The sequence below is a fragment of the Gymnoscopelus braueri genome (assembly GCF_963280865.1).
Source record: "Gymnoscopelus braueri genome assembly, chromosome: 12".
NCBI classification, from domain to species: domain Eukaryota; kingdom Metazoa; phylum Chordata; class Actinopteri; order Myctophiformes; family Myctophidae; genus Gymnoscopelus; species Gymnoscopelus braueri.
The window spans coordinates 37,764,496-37,777,453 of record NC_137614.1 but is presented as its reverse complement, the minus strand read 5'-3'; the positions used below and the strand labels follow the sequence as shown (position 1 = coordinate 37,777,453).

The following is a 12,958-nucleotide window of genomic DNA, read 5'->3' as shown; positions in this document are numbered from 1 at the left end:
GCATTGTATTGACTGGAATGGCAGGCTCTCTCTGTCTTTAGACGTCACAAGCCACTAACCACTAGCAGCCCCAGGATGGGGCATTGCTTGAGCACAGACATTTAATCACAATCAAAATGATGTGTGTTAGACAAATAATAAGATATTACATGGAGACTTGAGCGACAGGTAATTGATGATAGAGGGGGGGTAATAATAAAACACTTAACAAAAGACATAATGTACACAATGCATTCACCCCTGTATGACCTCACCCCAGACAGCCCCCCACTCCTCATGGTTCCCATAACCCCCATATCAGATTTCTAAAGAATCCTTTGTTCTATGAAACAAAAGAATTATGACCTATAAACAATAGAATTGAAATTATGAATAGGTGACCTTTGACCCCATAGAACAATACAACCACCCCTATACTACTACTAGTGTTAACTGCACTGTAAGTCCCATAGTCACAGCCAACTACAGTATATATTCATCTAGTTCAATGCTTGGCTTTGGAATAGCTTTGGCTGGTCTGATAGCACTGGATTAACCCTGCAAGACCCGGATATATTTCTACTTACAAAAAAAAATAATCAACCTTTCAGATGGTGTTTTAGGAGTACTCTGGAGAGGAAAATATAATGTTTTTTAAAAAAAAATGTTTTCGTAAGGTTTTATTGAAATGTTGTAATATTACAACAGTGGGTCTAACGGGTAGCAGAATTTCCTATAGGCCATTTTTACTCACTGTCAGAATAGCATGGCAAATGTCTATATACTTCACTAAAACAACTTAAGGGTTCATTTATATGGTTATGGTTTATCATTTGGCCTCAGAACAGTATACATTATGAATAATATTGGGCCTCAGAACAGTACATTATGAATAATAACATCAATAAGCCATATTTTTAAGAATTTTGATTTTATTAAAAGAACAAAATGAAAAACAGTACAATGAATGTACTAAAGAAACCTAATTACAATATACACTGGTCACAATGTGATGCAAACAGCCCTCCACCGAAGACCAATTCACACCTGCTCAAAATGAAACGGGCACCCCCTCTCATCCATCAATTTGAACACAATTTTTAGGATTTACATCCCTTGCAGTGAAGCGAGGCTCTCTCCTTGCTTGTGGCATTCTGGTGTGGTGGAGTGAACTCACATCTTCAGTCAAAGGTGGACCAGAAAAGTCTGTATTAGGGCTGATGAAGGTCTTCTTCTGCCACTGATATCTTTCACTGGGTTTGGCGTGTTTGGCCGGTTGGGGGGGGGGGCAGTGGGTCAGTGGGTCAGTGGGTTCACTGGGTTCACTGGGTGGATGGTTTTCTTTGGACTCCTCTCCACAGGCCTCTTCATCCGACTCTTCATCAGTTTCAGTAAAGTCGATGTCCACATCACTCTCTCCATTCATTACAATATCCAACACATCCCTTGCAGTGAAGCGAGGCTCTCTCCTTGCTTGTGGCATTCTGAAATGAAAATAAAGAAATACCATTAGTACATTAGTACTACTAGCACATCTCACTGCAGGTACATATTTCACAAGTCACACAATACTGTCTGGCCAACCTATTGTACTTTGCTTATCCTCACAAGTGGCATCAGTGATGATGGTACTTAGCACCATCAGTGATGAATGATGATGCTTAGCCTAACAAAGGGATTGGGGATGACTGTAAATGGGCAATCCCAACACCCATCACATGAACAATGATGAGAGATTCTTAACTGGGCGACTCCCATATGAACAATTACCATACACTGATTGCTAACCACAAACATTACCAAAATGTTTTGCTAAAACATTATAGGCAATGAAATGTTATAAGCTAAAGCAGTATATTTGTCTTCGAGTACAATTGGTTACAATATACAAATTTATATATATATATATATATATATATATATATATATATATATATATATATATATATATATATATATATATATATATATATATATATATATATACATACACACACACACACACACACACATATACCAATTTGTATGTTTTAACCAATTGTACTCGAAGACAAATATACTGCTTTAGCTTATAAGTTATAACATTTCATTGCCTATAATGTTTTAGCAAAACATTTTGGTAATGTTTGTGGTTATTTGTGGTATATATATATATATATATATAGTAATGCAATGTGGGGAAAATACACATAATTGTATAAATGTATTGTGAAAACTATAAGACTCCACTTAGCCAGGTGAACAGGTGGCATTGCTATTTGCTACCACTATGACCCAGAGTTGTAAAAAAACAACAAGTATAAAGCATGCTCTAATTTACATTTGGGGGATATCTTTCCCAATAATATCATATGTACATGTTCTAGACATTCTAATGATCACCAAAAAAATTATTGCAGACATTTTACTTACTTTTTTGTGAGAAATCCTGTCCAGTGAAAAAGAGATTGTTCTTCCTTCAAGGATTTTCAAGTTGTGACTTTTCCTGCCTCTGTGGGGGGTATTTATATGCAAATATCCCGGCCAATGACATTGCAAGACTAAACAATAGGATCCAATGATGATGTTTAGGTGAAAGAATAACAGGAAAACAAATGATTTATACCATGTTTTTGATAAAATACAAATGTTGTAATATTACAACTGCGGGTCTTGGAGGGTTAACCACTTAAACCCTATTATGGTTGACCGGAGTCCCTCAGGGCTTTGTACCAGTGTAATGTCTGTTTTCTGTTGTTGTGGGGAAAGCTTTCGCTGAAAATTGCCGATCGACAAGCTGCGACGCGTTGTGAGTTTGTCGATCTGCTATTGTTTGCGAAAGCTTTCCCCCCAATACGGATGCTGGTGTTTAAGTGGTTAAAAGAGAAGAAGAGAGAGAGGGGGAGGACAGATTATCAAGAACGATCAATAGAAGATGAGTGATTCATATAGAGAAGTGAAACAGAGGATGGAGTCCATCAGTCAACCTACAGCTATCAAAAAGGTGATGAGGAAAGAGAGGGGATGGAAGAGAGAACAAGAGAAAAGGGAAGAGAGAAAGAGAAATGGGGAGAGAGAGTAGTGTTTACAAAATGGGGCTGGCAAGATGACAAATTTAAAACATATTTTAAAATCTTATTTTTTACTTTATTTAAAATATCAAATGAAAATAGATTTTATTTGCATTATCTCTAGATGTATTTTCTTGGATGTTTTTGATGGGACATAATGCTGAGAAAACCTCTGTTTTCTAAATAATCTTTGACAAATGATTTTGACAAATTTTAATACACTGCAATAGAGGGTTATTCTGTTGTTTTAATACACATTTAATTATATATTATCATAATCTTCTGAAAAATATCAATTGACACAACCCAGTTACAAATGTTACTCTTTGCTGAAGAAAGTGAACTGCTAGTGTTTGTTTCAAACAGAAAATCAAGAGCATGAGTATCAATTAGGTCAAAAGCAGTGTGTCAAAAGTAGTGTGTGTGTGTGTGTGTGTGTGTGTGTGTGTGTGTGTGTGTGTGTGTGTGTGTGTGTGTGTGTGTGTGTGTGTGTGTGTGTGTGTGTGTGTGTGTGTGTGTGTGTGTGTGTGTGTGTGTGTGTGTGTGCGTGTGTACGTGCGTGCGTGCGTGCGAGAGAGGCAGGAAAATTCTCTGAATTCTGAGATATAAAGTCAGAATTACTTATAAACCCAGTGTTTGAAATACTGTAGGTATCTGCTGTCACTATTATTGGTTGCCAATTAACAGTCTGATGTTTAACCACGTAAACGTAGGGCAACAGTAGCTCTGGTCCATAACTCCTTCAGGCTTATGGACCTGAGCTAGGGCAACAGATAAGGGACAACTTTAGATATTTACATACTAGTCCATATCTAAATATCAGTTGCTTTAAAAAAAAATGATAATTACATGGAAATGAGAACGGTTTCTCCATAACTGCTGAAAAAGTAGCAGGTGTGAAGAATAACAGGAGCTGGGCGAAGTTGCTTGTTGTACATACTGTGCTGTATTGAGTGTACTTAGCATAATATTGGCCTGAATTTCCAGTGTTTAATCTGATCTCTTGCCCTGTCTGCGTTGTGAGCTTGTCGATCGGCTATTTTCAGCGAAAGCTTTCCCCACAATTACAGAAAACAGAAAAGACACTAGTACAGAGCCCTGAGGGACTTCGGCCAACCATATAGGGTTTAAGTGGTTATGCCCTATTTTTATACTTTGATGTACAAAGTAGTGAAAATAGCCACTCTACAAGCTCTCAACAACACATCACATCAGATCTGCTAGTGCTTGAAAAAGTTGAGAAATTGGGTTAAGATGTGACAAGAAAAAACAGAACCACAAAATAAGGTCAAATTTTGAAATTTCGTTTAATTAAGAAGGCAAAAAAATAACAATACAAAATAGACAATCTTTCTATACATACACATAGGAAATATAAAGAGGAAAAACATTAACATGTAGAGGTAAGTAAGAACAAAAGGAAAGTACAAAGCAAAGACTTTGTTTAGATGTGGATTTAAGTCCAGTTAGTGAAGAGCTACCAATACACATTTACTACTGAACGCATCAAGGCACGTGTGTGACTTTGTGTGTATTTTGGTCTTGAGTTTCTATGTACAGTGTCTGGTTTTAAGGAGTACGTAATAAAACAAAATGACATCATTAATAAAAAGGCAATTAAGAGTTGAGGCACTGGCCATTAAGACAGCCCACGGAATATAATACAGTACATATCTACATGTACACAGTCTGCACACGCACGCACGCACGCACGCACGCACGCACGCACGCACGCACGCACGCACGCACGCACGCACGCACGCACGCACGCACGCACGCACGCACGCACGCACGCACGCACGCACGCACGCGCACACACTACTTCATAGATAACAGATGCACCTACTCGGTGTGCTGTACAGAAATTCCTATGGATGGAAGATTGACATTCGTATTTTTTTGTTTGTTTTTGTTGTTTTTTTAGGTACACTGGTAGCCATTGCAGAACCCCTGAACCTCACATCTGTCCTTCCATATAAATAATTCCTCTTGAGGGTGGAGCAACAGCGACTTTCGGTCAATTTTCTTTTTCGATGAATCGACTAATCTTGAAGCACATTTTTCACAAATCATAACAAAAATTTCATCTTGTAATCAACTATAACGATTAGTCTGATTAACAGCCCTGTTTTATATTTTATTGTACAACGTTTTTTGCGCAAAATTTGCGAAAATAGCTGATAGCTTGAAGATCTGCTAGTTTGGAAAAAATTATTGAAATCGATTAGTTCGATTAACTGTTGCATCCCTAGCAACCATAGAGCATCAAGCATGTCAAATGGGGAGTTCTGCATTGGCTTCCTGTTTACTCACATTGTTTTACTGGATAATATACAGTACTAGACCAGTGGTTCTCAAACTTGTTCATGTCAAGGATCCCCAAGTTAATATGAATTTGACCACGGACCCCCATCTGAAAAATATGTCGTGCCAAGTACCCCCCCATACAAGATTTGCGTTGTTAAAATGTTTAAAAAAATATGCCAATTCTTTGGGACACGTTGTGAGCTTGTAGAGCGGCTATAAGTGGTTAAACTGATTTTGATACAATATTAAAACATTTTGCTGGGGACCCGCTGGACCCCACTTTGAGAACCACTGTACTAGACGTTCTGCGAATCCTTCTGATGGGCAGACGATGCCCAGAGTCCACACAGCAACACACAGCAAAACCCAAGGTGTTCATATACTGTGAATCTAAGTGTGAAAAATGTACCTGTAAAGGTAAAAATAGACCCTTACAGGTCCATTCTAACACTAAGGGCTTTGCAGTGTACAACACATACAGTTTAGTACATTAACCACTTAGACCCTACATGCACTGGATGGAGTCCCCCAGGTCTCTATATTAGGCCCTCTCCTGTTTTCACTATACACTGAATATCTCGGCCGAAAATAGTCAATCTACGAGCTTGTGGACGTGCCATTTCCGCTGAATGTTCACCCCCAGGATAGGGACGCTAGGGTTCATGTGATTAAGGGCCAACTAGTTATAGATCTTAACCATTGCCAATTACAAATTAATTTGTAGTCCAGCTGAGAGACAAACGTACAGCAGAGTTAAACTGCAAGTTACTTTCTACGTTTGATTGACTGCTACTTCAAAGTCTGCAACACTAAAGTACATTTGTCAGCTCTGTGGAACAGGTGATATCCTATTATAAAATGAGGAAAGCTCTTGTCATTCTGTCGGTCTATCCTCATACATGTTTCTTTTTCTCAAGTTGGTTGGCCAATCACAGGTATTGACCATTGCCATATATGCATGTTTCTCACTCGATTTCTCACTTTTAAGCTCAAACGTTTGAAACGAGAGAGATAAGATTAGCCTGTATACAGCTCATCATAAACCACATTTCTTGTTGCCGACATTCAGATGTCCAGAAAATAGGGTGCAGAATATATTCGATAAAATCACCCTCCCTTACTAAATGCAATCTCAGTCTGTGCCTGTTGAACTTGCAATTCATTTGGCCTGCGTTTAAATCTTCACCTACTGTCATCAGCTAACTACACAGAATGATTCTACATTCACACTAGCAACACTAGCGACACAGGTGATTTTCAATGGAAGCCAGCGACATGATGCTACAAACTGACGCCTGAACACTTGTCGCTGCGTGACAAGCTACAAAAGCTACAAAAGAAACGTTGAGCTGGTTTAACTTTCCCAGCGCTCCAATGACGTGGTGAAGTGTCAACCAATCGTGTTTTTGTTTCACCATTTCCACTCCCCGTCTTTCTTCACACAACTCCTGCTTGTAATTGGGGACAATTCATTTCTTACCATCACCATTTCTAAGCCTTTATATTTTCTCTCTCGCACGTAGCTCCTACACGTCGTTGACGCACACTTTGATGCTGTCCACTAAAGTATTGAGCAACACTTCAATGGCAACTTGTAGCTGATGACCCTAGGCCGTTTTGTAGCTTTTGTAGCAGCTATTGTGAACACAGCATAGGACATGTTTGCGCACTTACACAGTAAAATCCTGAAACCAAATGGACCCAAACTGTCCTGTGTAAGCTAGCTGTCAGCATATTTGGGATTACTTTGATTCAAACCGGCCACATTTTTACAAAATATGTTCACATCCAAAGAAAACGCACTTGAGTCGGTTCCACAAACAAGGCCGGGAGCAGAGACCAATAGAAAGACCCGCTACTGTACGTAAGATTAAAAAAACATCACCACTATAAATACATTTCCAAATGTCTCATCGGAAAACAACAAACACGGGGTCATGTTTGGGAACTTCATCAGCTTTATACAGCATTTATAGAAGGACATGATGGAAATAAAACATCCAAAATGGAACCTAGAAAAAGATTTCTTTTTTTCTTTTGCATAAAAAATATCGTAAGTCCACAGGTAAAAAGCTTGTTAAGACACAGTTGTTAAGAGAACAGTACTAATGTGGCCCCCTGTACAGTCAGCACTGCTAAGTGCACATTTAAGGCAGTTTTCTTTGGGTGGTGTCCATTAAGTGCATTAAGGCTACTTCTACCAACAATACTATACAGTCCTCAATGAACAGCAGTGGTATGTCATTTGTTTATCATCGGTTTGTGTGTGTATTTAGGGTGTGTGAGTGTGTGTGTGCGTGTGCGTGTGCGTGTGCGTGTGTGTGTGTGTGTGTGTGTGTGTGTGTGCACGTGCGTGTGTTTGTTTGACATTAAAGCTGCAATCCGGGACTTATATAATGAATAAAACATGATCCAACCTGTATGGTAGAGTATGTTAATACAATATAACTAGTGCATCCATCCGGAAGAGGTGGTCTCCCTACTCTTCCGGGCCAAGCGGGGACGCCCTCTTGGAGGAGCGGTGGAAGTTTACTCTCCCACACAGGAAACGCGAGTCCGAATCCCGAGTCACAGATAAAACCTACGGATTGCAGCTTTAAGTGTTTGTGCATCAAAGACACATGTTTGAGAAGCCGTGGGGGGAATGACGATAAGAATCTGGCCTTAAACTGTCTTCTTCAGTTTTAAAAAACAACTTCATAGGAAGTCCAATGTGCACAGTATTGAGGTCAATGCACATCGACAGAGCGAGTCGAAGGCTTAATAAGACATCTCAGAATATGAGCGGAATTACAGAGGGGGCAACAGGAAAAAAATAACTAAAACATTTCATCCAAATCATCAAAAGAGACAATTAAATAAAAAAAATCCTAGAGAGATTTGTTTGTCTTCCCAGAGTTATGGAATTTTTCTCATGGTTCACATTATGGAATGCAACAGTGCAATAAAAAAAAAACACACAGACTCTGACTCTCTCCTCTTTCTTCTTTGTTTCTCTCCAAAACCACAGTTGTCTGTTTCGTTTCGTCGTCCTTTTGTTTTTTCTTCTTCCCCTCTGTCTGTCTTCTTCACTCTTTCTAGTGGTTAAACCGAATGCGATGATGGTGATGACGTCTGTGTCCGTCTCCCGGGGGACTCGTCTCCCAGACGGTTTCTCTCTCTCCGTCTCACCGCCTCTTTCATCCCTCCTTTCTCGCCGTCCCAAAAAAGTATGCGTACAGACAGATCCTCTGCAAGCGGTCTTTTAAGACATAAAAAAAAACAACAACAACATCGGTATCGGAATTCAGACCGTTCCGGTGAGGCTTTGCTAAATCGTTGCGGTGCCGCAGTCGTTCTGGAACAACGGAATTGATTGGTCGTTTCAACAGCTATCTTTCACCTTTGTGCACACGGAGGTTTGACGAGTCTTTGGTTTTGGAGGTTTCGGTAGTGTGAGCTAAGATGGCTGACAGTACGTTTCGGAGTGTTTCAGTGTTGTGTTTGCTGGTACAGTATGTGTGTGGACGGACGGACGACGGGGCTCAGTGGCGTCAGGGTGGGTGGTCTCAGGTCTGTGACAGCACGGGGGAGCTCCAAGGCCATCGGTGGTGTCCCCACTTTCCAGAAGGCTGGGTTCCGCGAGGTGATTGGGTGGGTGTTCTTCTCCTTACATGGAGTCCTCGTCATCTTCCATTGGCTCGTCAGTGAGGCTTTGGGAAGAGAGGAAGGCAGGTGGTTAAAAGAGACCTTGTGAGAGCGTCTGCCTAATTTATAATAATTTTTACCCCGTAGAACAATGGTTGGCTAAAATAATTGATCTACAAGCTAACAACGTGTCGAGATGTGACGCATTGTTAGCTTGTAGATCAGTTTGCACTGTTGTGCGATGTATAAATGACACTTTTGTCTCTGTTTGTCAGGGACTTAATTGCAAAACGGCTACAATGAATGATGTGAAACTTTTAGGAACGGTGGGGAATGGACCCTAGAGTACCTGATTTAAAATGGGGGTAAATGGGTCAAAGGACACGAGAAAGGTTGAAATACTTTTTCTGTCAAACTAAGAACAAACCGTTCTTCTTTCTATTTCTGAGCAATAATCCTGTCCTTTGAAGATCAGTAGGGTTGATCTTCTATCAAAATTACAGCTTGAAAACAGTAAAAAATAAACACCTTCACTATTATAGACAAATATGATGTCACATTATGTGAAAAGAGTTTTGGTCCCCAAATACAGTCATTTTCCAGTTTTTTTCTTTAATTTTTTTTAGATTTTAGCTATATATATATTTTAACCACTTTAACCATTATTTTATACTTTGGCTATTAAAAAATAGCAGATATATAAGCTCATAGCGCTTCACTTCGTGCCACGCTATGAGCTTGTAGATTTGCTATTTTTGAAAAATCTTGAAAATTTGTGCAAATCTTTGAATATATTTATCTCAAAGCAACATTTTTAACTCAAATCTTTGCTTCTGGGGGTCCCTGGAACAAAATATTTTCAGATGGGGGTCCGCGGCCAAATAAATATAATTTTGGGGGTCCTTGACATGAAAAGGTTTGAGCACCACTGATATTTAGCAACATACGTTTTTTTCAGAAAACTGTTAGGATTTAGAAGACATTTGTAGAATGGGCGTCAGGTCTTAATGGGTTAAGTGCGGAGCGGAGGTCCGTTTCTTTCTGGGACGCGTCTAAAGAACACGTCTGGTGGAATAACAAGCATCATAGAGCCGTGTCACAACTGGAACCACTACAAACGCTTTGACACAGTGAAGAAAACAACCGGGAGGCGTTGGGACAGCTGAGACGGAGGACATGTGTGTTGGTTCGTTGTTCTGCCGGGGCACTAATCCTGTAGTGCAGTTGGTTCTCAAAACCTTTTAGTGTCAAGGACCCCCCCGTCCACAGACCCCCATCTGAAAATGTTTTGTGCAAGGGACCCCCAGAAGAGAAGATTTGAGTTTTAAAATGTTATAAAATGTCATAAATGTTATGCAACCCAATTTCAAGATGGGTTAAGATTTTAAAACAATCGTAGCCTCGCACGTCGACGCGTTGTGAGCTTTGCAGATTGTAGATATTTTTGTCGAAGAGTACGGGGAACATAGGAGCGGACATAGTATAGATCTATTTAGGGTTTAAGTGTTGACTCTTGCTGCATCTCATCTGACATTTTGTATCTTTCCTTGATTGATTGTGTGTGTGTGTGTGTGTGTGTGTGTGTGTGTGTGTGTGTGTGTGTGTGTGTGTGTGTGTGTGTGTGTGTGTGTGTGTGTGTGTGTGTGTGTGTGTGTGTGTGTGTGGGTACCTCTTGCGGGCCAGGACCCCTACAGACAGCGAGGCCAAGGCGTTGACAGCATCAGTTTCCTCACAGTCTCTCCTCTGAGCAGCCAGATGGGACAAACACACTGAGCTGCTGCAAGCCTTCACACTCTGCCAGTACTGGCCTACAACACACACACACACACACACACACACACACACACACACACACACACACACACACACACACACACACACACACACACACACACACACACACACACACACACACACATTAGTAGTAGTAGTATTATTCATATAAAATTAAAGACAGAACTGAATTTGCAAACTGGTACATGGATTGCATGCGTATTTTTTTCTCCAAAACCGTCCCTTTTTCATTATTATTTTCAAAACGTTTTAAAATAGTGACGTTTCTGCCCGACAGCGACAATACATTTATAGAAAGAACAGAATTAACAAACTAGTACATGGATTGCTGGGTATTACACTATACAGTATACGTATATGATTCAAAATCCCTAAAATGTCCCTTTAGTATTTCCCTTACTTCTTTTCATTCTCACTTACTTTGTATCTGTATGACAGTCTGTAAGGAGTGCACGCCGTTTGCACTGGGTTTCTGCAATAACACTTCTTCTGACAGCGGTTCCTGCAAGAGAGAGACACACATGCATGTTACGTTACTCCAAACATCCTGCACTTTAGGGAAATGCGTTCATGATGTTGTACCAAATCCACAAATTGCCAGATTTTTTTTAAGCAATGTAAATCAATGTTAAATCAATGTAAAGACCCAACATCAAGAAGCACTTCACGTTTTCCCCCCGAAGCGCAAGTTGAAAAATCTATCTGAAGCGACCTGTTTGCTTCAAGGGGGGGGGGGGTTATTATTGTCTTACATCGTGTATTATAGGGTTTAACACATTCAAACCGGGAAAGCGGAAAGTGTCATTTTAGATTATTGAGGCTATTCAAAAATAGCATTTTCGAAAATGCTTGAACATTTTCGAAAAATCTTGAAAGTGTGAGATCTACTGGTTTAGAAGGCATTTGTAGAATCGGCTTCAGGTTGAAGTGAAATTTAAGAGGAAAATGCAATTCAAGGGATCAAAACCAAAAAAAAGCGTCATGTTTGTGATAATCTATAGATAATCTATAGATTTAGTCAATGGAATCTCTTCACCAAATGGCACACATCTATGACCAGATATAACAGTAGATAAGTGCGTATAATCCATGAAGTCGGACCTGTATTCCCAACAGAGCGCTGACGCAGGCCTCTGACGCGTCACAGATGGCTGTGAGGTCATGACCCCCCTCCAGGGCGAGCACCACACGACCCCCTGCTAGAGACATCAGCTGACGGGTCAGGAAGCCAAAACCTGCAGCACACACACACACACACACACACACACACACACACACACACACACACACACACACACACACACACACACACACACACACACACACACACACACACACACACACACACACACACACACACACACACACACACACTTGAGTTTAGAGACTGATCTGTGATTGTACCCTACACAGTATAGTAGTCAAGGTGAGAATGTCACCTAGATACACAGGAGGTGATTTGAGGATGGGTGTGACTGCTGCTGGTGGTGCTATAGTACAGATATGGGAGAGTGGCAGTGGTGTAGAGTAACTAGGTACATTTACTTCAAGTACTGTACTTATGTAAAAATTTTTTGCTATTTTTACTTTACTGGAGTATTTCCAATTTTAATTTACTTTTACTTCTACTCCACTACATCTTAGAGGCAAATATTATACTTTTACTCCACTACAATTATTTGACAATTTAGTTACTAGTTACTTTGTAGATTCTGATTATTATTACAAAACGTACAATAACCACTTCAGCTCTGTATATATTTCGGCCATTTGAATAGCCGATCTACCGATTTGTGGAAGATTTTAATACAATTTATACATTGTATTTTAAACTTGTGAAATGGGACATTCTGCATAATTTCTACTTTTGGTACTTTAAGAACATTTTGATACCAATACCTTTGTACTTTTACCCAAGTACATTTTTCATTCCACACTTTTACTTGTAACAGAGTATTTCTACATTGCAGTATTGATACTTTTACGTAAGTAAAACATGTGAGTACTTTTTCCACCACTGGAGAGTGGGGAAGGTGACAAAATGAATGAAAAGGAGCCAGTCTAGTCGGGGCAGTGGGATGAGGGAGGGTGCTGTTCTTACATCTAGCGGAGACCTTGTACCCTCCCAGTGGAGCTGGGTGGCCCTCAGCGGCATCGAACCCCGCAGACACCAGGACCACGTCGGGAGCAAACTCCTGGGC

General features: G+C 40.2%; 1 protein-coding gene across 4 annotated transcripts in view; it reads right to left on the bottom strand.

Annotated features, from left to right (window-relative positions):
- Nucleotides 1–4,312: 4,312 nt before the first annotated feature.
- hdac7a (histone deacetylase 7a) overlaps nucleotides 4,313–12,958 on the bottom strand; it is an 86,797-nt gene continuing 78,151 nt past the window's right edge. For 3 of the 4 annotated variants that reach the window (XM_080444329.1, XM_080444330.1, XM_080444328.1), the window contains 5 exons: nucleotides 12,859–12,958; nucleotides 11,859–11,992; nucleotides 11,178–11,259; nucleotides 10,633–10,771; nucleotides 4,313–9,028 (listed from right to left, as the gene is read on the bottom strand). The exon at nucleotides 12,859–12,958 is cut by the window's right edge and continues 19 nt beyond it. In XM_080444329.1, the coding sequence (XP_080300455.1) occupies nucleotides 8,986–9,028; nucleotides 10,633–10,771; nucleotides 11,178–11,259; nucleotides 11,859–11,992; nucleotides 12,859–12,958 (498 nt within the window). In that variant the 3' untranslated portion in view covers nucleotides 4,313–8,985. The remainder of the gene's footprint in view (nucleotides 9,029–10,632; nucleotides 10,772–11,177; nucleotides 11,260–11,858; nucleotides 11,993–12,858) is intronic. The other variant, XR_013934162.1, reaches the window with a different exon arrangement.